This window comes from Juglans regia, chromosome 4, assembly GCF_001411555.2.
Source record: "Juglans regia cultivar Chandler chromosome 4, Walnut 2.0, whole genome shotgun sequence".
NCBI classification, from domain to species: domain Eukaryota; kingdom Viridiplantae; phylum Streptophyta; class Magnoliopsida; order Fagales; family Juglandaceae; genus Juglans; species Juglans regia.
Window position 1 is genome coordinate 31,563,987 of NC_049904.1, and position 8,780 is coordinate 31,572,766.

At 37.2% G+C, this 8,780-nt stretch overlaps 2 protein-coding genes across 2 annotated transcripts; one reads left to right on the top strand and one right to left on the bottom strand.

The window, feature by feature from the left end:
* The first annotated feature begins 1,454 nt into the window (after positions 1-1,454).
* On the top strand, positions 1,455-5,006 carry LOC108982057 (alpha carbonic anhydrase 4-like). Its single transcript, XM_018953332.2, has 7 exons — positions 1,455-1,662; positions 3,042-3,259; positions 3,559-3,665; positions 3,814-3,916; positions 4,268-4,426; positions 4,513-4,566; positions 4,664-5,006. Exons 1-7 carry the CDS (start codon positions 1,563-1,565, stop codon positions 4,751-4,753), a joined length of 831 nt encoding a protein of 276 aa, XP_018808877.1. The 5' UTR covers positions 1,455-1,562; the 3' UTR covers positions 4,754-5,006.
* LOC108982056 (calcium-binding protein CBP-like) lies at positions 4,966-8,570 on the bottom strand. Its single transcript, XM_018953331.2, has 5 exons — positions 7,790-8,570; positions 6,366-6,412; positions 6,091-6,266; positions 5,910-5,928; positions 4,966-5,281 (listed from the first exon to the last, which is right to left on the bottom strand). The coding sequence occupies exons 1-5, from the start codon at positions 8,355-8,357 to the stop codon at positions 5,177-5,179; spliced, it is 915 nt and encodes a 304-aa protein (XP_018808876.1). The 5' UTR covers positions 8,358-8,570; the 3' UTR covers positions 4,966-5,176.
* Between the last annotated feature and the right edge of the window lie 210 nt (positions 8,571-8,780).

Sequence of the window (8,780 nt, forward strand, 5' to 3'; positions counted from 1 at the left end):
CGAATGACGTTTGTTTTTACATAATAGTAAGTGTGCCACACATGGTGGATGGCGGTCCCAGCGGTACTGCCGGCTTGGAGCGCCGATAAGGAGGTTACTGAGAGAGGGAGACGCTCGGGGAGAAGGGAGAGAGAGAGAGAAGGGCTTCGGTGGCTGTGGGAGAAGCTTACGTCAACGAGGGGTTGGGTGTAGTGACACAGTTGGGCTGCAACGGCGGTTCTGGCAGCAGTAAGAGGGAGAAGTAGTGGGAGAGGGGTTTGATTTCGGGAGGAGAGAGGGAGAGGGGCTACATTGTTGGGGGCTAGGTCGAGTCGGGAGGTCACCAGTGAGAGGGAATGGCAGTTGGTGGTGGCCAGCGATGAGCTATGGCAGTGATGCTGTGGCTGGGAGATCGAGTCTTGTGAGGCGCATGGCTGAAGAGGGGAAATAGGAGAGAGAGGGAAAGTGGGGAATGAGAGACTAGGAAAAATAGACACGTGGCATTCTAATAGTGTCACATCAGTATGTAAGATCCCTTTATGTCTCTAGCAGCCTTCATGATACTATTGCATATTTTTAGGTAGAGTTTGGATAGTGAGATGATATTATTTTAGATAAAAATTAAAAATTGAATAAAATATTATTATAATTTTTTTAATATTATTATTATTTTGAGATTTGAAAAAATTGAATCGTTTATTGTATTTTGTGTGAAAATTTATAAAATTTGTAATAATGAGATGAGTTAAGATAATTTTGGTATCCAAATTGAGATTAATGTTTTACTATTTAATTATTTTTCTTCTCTTTTAACTATTTGAATTTAGATTAAAAATTTTTAAAATATGACATTATTGCATAATTAAAAATAAATAAATTTAATCAACTATAATTATGTAATTTAATTAATATAAATTCGATTTTATAAAATTTGATGCGTAGAAAAAATGTCAATTTTTATAAAATTAATTTTATTTTTAATTAAATTATATGATTATATTCGTTGATTGATTTCATTTTCTTTTAACTTATGCAGAATGTCATGATATGTTATGATATTTTCAAAGAGTAAAAGAATAAATAAATAAATGAAATGGAGATTAACATAATAATATTAGAAAAATTATTCTCATCAGTTATTATTTATCATTCTATATTCTATACTTATAAAAAATATCTCTATATATTATGAAAAATATTCTTACATCTTATGAAAAATTTATAAATATAGAGTATGAGAATGAATAATGATTAATGCAAATTAAATTCCAAATCTCTAATATTACAATAAGTTTAGGAGATGAGATGAAAATTTTATGTTTTATTTAAAAATTTAAAATATTATATTTTAATATTATTATTATGTTAAAATTTAAAAAAATTAAATTATTTATTATATTTTATATAAAAATTCGAAAAAAGTTTAATGATTGAGTTACATCCCACCAACCAAGCCTGCCACTGCATACAGCGCTGGCTTCATCGGCAGTTTCAAATACCAACGATAGTATAATTAGTATTACCACCGCCGCCACCACCTGCGGAAGATCCATTGAGCAAAAAAGAAGAGCAAGCGCCGAGCAATGCTCTTCCACGCCAACCTCACGACCATCTTTCTCTTTCTCGCTTCTCTCATCCTCTCATCCAACCACTTCATCTCCATAGCTCTTGAGTCTGAAGTGGGTATGTTCTCTCTCTCTCTCTCTTGCTGGTTTTTTTTTTGGTTTTAAGTCTGAGTAAGTCATACCATTGCTGTTTTAGTTTATCTTAAAGGTCGCTAATGGGGGGATTTGGTCTTTTTCTTTTGCATTTTTCTGAGATTTGAAGGAATGGTTTCCTTCAATGGTTTGCGTCAACTCATAACATCAGGGACAAAACATAAACCTTTGTTTTATAATATGTATTTTGTTTGATCGAATCACATTTTAGAGAAATGTCATTCTGTAACTGATAATGGATAACGAACACATTAACGCGTGCAAGACAGCTTTATACTCCCCCTTCCCTCTCTCTCTGTTCTTCAGTAACTGTAATTTAGATTTTTTTTTTTCTTTTCATTCGAAATCGTTCCTTCCTTAAAATCAAATTATGAGAATAAAAACTAATCAACTCTCGTGGAGTAAACTAATCTGAATAAGTTTTAGTTATTTCTTCACGTCCTTTTTGTGAAATTAGTTATGTTTATTCATATGAATGCTGAGATCTCGTTTTGAAGTTGAAGATTCCTTTAATTCTGTTTTTAAACCAATGCCAGCTGTTATTTATTTAATTTATATAAACTTAACGCTGAACTCTGAGGAGCAGCTACTAAATCCACATGCTGTCGCCCAGAAAAAAAAAAAACAATTTCTTGTCGAACTCGTTAAGCCATTCATATCAGATGTAAATTAATATATCAATATAAAAGTTCGATTTGTTCATGTAGTGATTATCGTTATAGCTGCCCTTTTGTCGCATGATTGTAGTATTAGGTTACCAAAAAAATTAAAAAGTCCTCGTAACGGTTAATGCCAGCACCTGGGTTTGAAAAGAGTCAAAACTTTTCGTGTGTCGGATGTTTTTCACTTGTCCTTTTGTCGGATCGTATTATTTCAATTTTTTCCTTTCACTTGTCCTTCTCTCTCTCTCTCTCTCTCTCTCAAACCTATTTATTTCAATTTATTTGCTAGATTTTTGTTATAAGTATTTCTTTGCTCGAATTTTGTATTGATAACGCTTTCTCTCTTGATAGAATTGGTGAATTTTGACTTGGGATGATCATATTCATGGGATCACATGGAAAAGTAATGTCACATTATGCCATTGTGTCTCACCTAGTACTTTAGTAATGATTATGAATCCACCATACTTCTAATACCCTTGCAAATGATCCGTTAGCGACTTGTTCATTCTTGCTAATGGTGCTTAGGATATGAAAATGGCATTGCTTTTCATCTATATCTCATTTCTAAGGAAACGCATGACATTGGAAAGAGTAGTGTATTTTGCAAATCTGATTTTGCACTTCCTTTATCCTTAATATTTTTTTCCTTTTTTTTTGGTTTTCTTTGGGGTGTGGGCAGATGATGAGAGTCCATTTACTTACACCGAGGGAACTGGTCAAGGGCCAAACAATTGGAGCCAAATCGATCCACATTGGAAAGCTTGTGGTCATGGGAAAATGCAGTCTCCTATTGATCTTTTGGACAGAAGGGTGCAGGTTTTTCCTGCTCTGGGAAAATTAAAAAGGGATTACAAAGCAGCTCCTGCTGTTGCGAGGAACAGGGGACACGACATTACAGTAAGATGCCATTGACTCTATGCTTTGTTATCCTTTCCCATAGCCATGTTTCAATATCAATTCAGTTAATATTTGAAACTTCAATCCCATGAATGCATGAGTGGCATGCCACCAGCTCAGATTGTCCAATCCAGACAAGTTTAATTATTTGATTATCAACCCATACCACATCACTAGTTCCTATACATGATCCGTCTAAGCTATGACACCTTAATATATATATATCTGATGGTGACATGTACATCTATATGCTGACATCAATTGGTTTGATTTATAATTCAAAATAAATGTTTCGCCAGGTGGTATGGAAAGGGGATGCAGGAGAAATTAACATAAATGGGACTAACTACAAGCTGCAACAGTGTCATTGGCATTCACCCTCTGAACATACATTCAATGGATCAAGGTCATTTGTTTGCCTTCTATTTTTTTACAGTTTTCCGTCTGTACATCTAGCATACTAATTAATTTATGAACAAACCCACAGCACTCTTTTTTTACCTACAAAAATGTAAGGTCTGTTCACAAATATTTTCTGCAAATTCCATTTTCAGGTATGAATTGGAGCTCCACGTAGTTCATTTAAGCTCCAATGGAGAGATAGCTGTTGTCGGAATTGTTTATAAATATGGCCGCCCTGATCCCTTCCTTACAGAGGTAACTATACGGATTTATCTTCAATTTGCTTGGACGCATACATAATGAAGACATTGAAGAGTGCATGTACGTGCTATTGACAGAAGTTCCAACTTCTTAGGCACATAATATCGCCAAATGGGCTGCCTCCAGCTACGGTGCCGGAAGCATTCCAGTGGCAAACCTCCATCCCTCTCCCTTTTATCTCTCTTTTTCTCGGGAAAAAAAATGCAAATATCTATTAAATTTTGGGGTATTACACCCCAATGATCTCTTTATGCATGCAATCAAAATGATTTGGAATGTACAAGTAATAACATATGTGATTATTTTTTAACTGTTTCCTCATCCCACCCCCTTTCTTTTTGACAGCTGTTCCACCACATAAAATCAGTAGGAGAAGAAGAGAAAGATTTGGGGATTGTTAACCCAGGACTAATTAAATTTGGGAGCAGAAAGTATTACAGATACATTGGTTCTCTTACAGTTCCTCCATGCACTGAGGGTGTCATATGGACAATGGTCAAGAAGGTCCTTTGTCATACTCCATTGGTTATTGAAATGTTGCACTTCACAATGCCATGCACTTTTACCAACATGTGACTTCTTTTGTATAGGTGAGGACAGTTTCAAGGGAGCAAGTGGCTGCTTTAAGGGAAGCTGTTCATGATGTAAGTTTATAAATATACTAGCGCCTCTGAAAAATAAACAGTCATGACGCATGTTCCCTGATGCTGAAAATTGACTGATGGTTTGTTCCTTTCACAGGGTTTTGAGGCAAATGCAAGGCCGACTCAACAATCAGATTCAATAGCAGTTGAGTTTTACACTCCAAGGGAGAATGGAGGTTCTACTTAGGTGCCAGTAATCCGATGGACGTCAACATGTACTGGAGCAGAAGAGTTGTATAATTTTCATGTTTTGATCGGCTATCGATCTTTGTGTTTTAGTGATTAATGTCATTACTACTGTCTTCCCATGTATCCCAGAACTGTCTTGAGTTACCGAAAGGGAAGCAAAAACAGATCAATAAACATTGACTTTTACCTAAAGACTGATAGCATCGATCGTTGTCGAATAGCAGAATGGGAAATAGCTATGCATTGAGAAATCTGTCAGCAAATTACAGTCATAACAACTCTTATTACAAGACTTTAACCAATGTAACGAAAGATATAGAGCTTTTACTAAAGCTGGAAATTTAAAGCAAATATCAGTTGCAGTGAAACACACTAAAGACCGTGGTCATTACATCAAACCAATCCGAAAACCATTAACATCCTATGCAATCAGGAAGGGCAGAACAGTCAGCATGAAGGCCTCATAAGTGAAACTTGCTGAACCAGAGTATGCTTTGTCTTTCTCCTTGAATTTCTCAGTTAGTCCCTACAACATGCATGATTAACAGCCTTAAAAACCAAATGTCGAAAAAGTAAAATGTCTGGGTTCATGACCAGAAAGGAAACATCTCTTGGTCAACCATTTGCCAATTCCACATTCAATAAACTATGAAAACAGTTTAATTTCTTCGATTGCCAGTAATCTCGGATTCAAAAATTTAAGAAACGCATAATTCAAACATGACAGTTATGCAGCAATATTAAAAAAATGAAAAGATTTCTTCTTTACTTTGGTTGTGAAATCATACTGGGAGGGAAAGTAGCTAGAATTCTGTAATTGGGTGTGATTCTCAACACTTAGGCCCATTTGGATTCAGAGATGAGATGAGTTGAGATGGTTTATAAATAGTAGTGAGATTTTTAGTTGAAATGAGATAAGATGAGATGGTTTCATCTCACCTCTAAATCCAAACGGAACGGGTCTCTTAAACACAACTCAAAAAGGTCAGTGGTGTTGAAAAAAGAAAATGCCTTCTCCGGCTAGTGTTAAAAGTTAAAACCAGTTACAATGGGGCCCTGCTAGACCCAATGTAATTAATGCATTGGGAATGCAAGGGTAGAGATAACATTTCAATCATGGTAGTGATGATATTAATTACAAGAAATGAGCTCACCTTAACTGTTAGACAGCACCTGCATTGCAAATTCAGAAAAAAAGAGGAAGAAAATTCAGTTGATAATAAACAAAGAATATTCAAATTTGCAACTTACATATATATATATATATGAGTAAGTAAAAGAGTATCAGATACTCCAATCAACCAACAAAAGATTGAAACAGTAAACAAAACATACTCGATGAAATTATCATATTCAATGGCCTTGCTTTTGCCTCCAGTTTTATCAAACTTAGACACGAGAAGATCCAAAACCAACGGTGAGACAGCAAATCCCAGACTCTGAAGTGCCTCTCGCAACTCATTAGAATCAATCTTGCCACTCCTGTCCCTATCAAATCTCTCAAAAATGTCCTGAAGCAATTGAATAGAGTAGAAGATGATTAATCAAATATAGATTTGAAGAGAAAGATGTATTGTCTGTCAATTATAATTTAAAACTTTCCTACTTACCCTCCAACTCTGAAGACTGTAAAACACTGCAGTGAACTCCTTAGGTCCTACAGTAAAATCAGGTTTAGGAAAAAAAATTAAAGTCGATAAACCTTGGAAGGAGTAGAACCACTAGATTCAAAATAAGCTTAAGCCCAGGCTTGAGTAAGTTGGCCATTTCAATGCAAAAGTGACCTTATATGTATGTATCAGTTTTCAAGTGATCAAAATATCCATATATGTAAATCAATTACTACAACTCTTGAACAAAAGAAGTGGCCTTATATGGGTTATATCTCCAGTTATAATTGGTAAAAGTACGGGATGCTGAAATCGTTACAAACTAACATGAATAACCTACAAAATGCAAATTATAGCTTTTGCCCAAAAAGTACAAAAGGATTCTTTTCTTATTACTTCCACTCCTCTTTTTTCTTTTTTCTTTTTTTCATTTTTTTTTTAATGTCGGGAACTCTCCAAGATAGGACCCTTCGGATCCACTCCGCAGAGTAAACCTCGGTCCCATACACTGCACCCTCAAAAAGTTTTCTACACGAAACTGATTAAATCACAAGCTTTTCACCAACCACTCCCAAAATATAACTTCAATCATAGCATATTCATCTTCAGGCGGTAACCCTGTTCAGTGTAATCCTATACAATTCTTGGATGTGTTTTACTATTTTTTAGTTTGTACAAATTTTGACCATCACTACCATGGTTGGCCTTGGCCATATTTTATGAGACATGTAACATATATTTAGTAAGAAATTCAAGAGCCTACACAGGAGTCCATTTTGGTCCTACGGGTCGCAAACGGTCTGCCATATGAGCTAATATATACTTGAATAAAAAAAATTAAATTAAAAAAAAAAGATTATTAAAGCTTTTCTATGTTTATTTACGAAAATTTCTCGCTAACTAATTTTATTGAAATTTTATCAAAATAAATAAGCAGCTAAAAACAAAACGCATGCAATCAACCACTGGGACCGCGAATTTAATTGGGGGCCCATCCCAGTAAAGACACCGGCAGCTATCACACAGTTATTGGCCCATCCCAATAAACCACTCCAAGGAGACAAAATATCAGAGGCCAGATTCATAATTTTTTAAGAAAAATCGAAACGAAGTGAGGGTATTATGGTCATTTCGTTGCGTTCTTTTCGTATCTGTAACGCAACCCTCTGAACGTACCACGAGTCAAAACACCAAGCACTCTGGTCAACCAGAACGGAAGTCGTTCCCGTAAATCGGAGGACGCCCAACTCAACCGGCGCAATTTTTAACAGCACGCCGGGATTTCCCCTTTCTTGACGCAATTCGGAACATTCAGTTGTTTCTTTACCGAGCAGGACTTACTTCACCGAGAGAGTAAAACCAGAGTTCTCGATCCCTTACGATTGCTAACTTTACACTACCATACATGAGAGAGAAAGTCTGACCGATTTTCCTGGCGTTGGAATTGGTGAAGAGGTACATGAGAAGATGGACGGTCCTCAAGCTGAAGCTCTGATTGTAAGAAGACAGCGCCCTCTGCAACTCCTTATCGTCGATAATCCCGCTGCCATCTTGGTCAGCAATCCCGAAGCAAGCGACTACGTTGGGATCGGTGCCGGGCGGGAAGTTGGAGGGCACCAGTGATGCGAACGGGCTGGAATAGTTTGGCGCCGATGGGGGATATCCAGAGGCGGCGGAGGAAGATTGTTCCTTGGGGGGCTTGTGGTCGTAGGGCGAGGCCGGGGGGGCGGCGCCGTAGGGTTGGGCCACGGGGACGTAGGGGGACTGGCCGTGTGGCTGTGGTTGGTGTTGCGGTGGAGGTGCCCCGTAGGGGGAGGAGCCATAGGGTTGGCTTCCAGGCGGCGCGCCATAGGGTTGGCTTCCAGGCGGAGCGCCATAGGGGGTGGCGTAGCCCTGTGGTGGGGGTGTCCCGTAGGGGGAGGAGCCATGGGGTTGGCTTCCAGGCGGCGCACCGTAGCCGTAGTCGGGAGGATGGTTTGGGTGTCCTGACATTTTGCTGTAGAGAGCTGAGGGGGGTGAGCCAGGTTGGTATTGAATCTGATGTAGTCCACCATTTTATCCTGCGCGTTCTCATCCGATGAACGAGTCATGCGACTTCGGGCTCCCAGCAAGCTGTCATTACGAAATTGCCATCTTTTGTTCTGACTTGGTCCATATTTCGTCCTGATTTATTTTGTATGCATTATTATTCTCACTTTTCCATTCACATGTAATATTTTTCATTGATTAATAATTTTGTTCAAAAACAATTGCCCTAAATATAAAAGAAGTGAAATAAACATGTAATATGTAATATTTTTATTATATATATATATAATTATGTTACATACTGTCGTTCTTACATATTTATTATATATTTTATTGATGTGATTAGTCGAAATAATTATTTTATATTAAAAAAATAATGTAACCAAT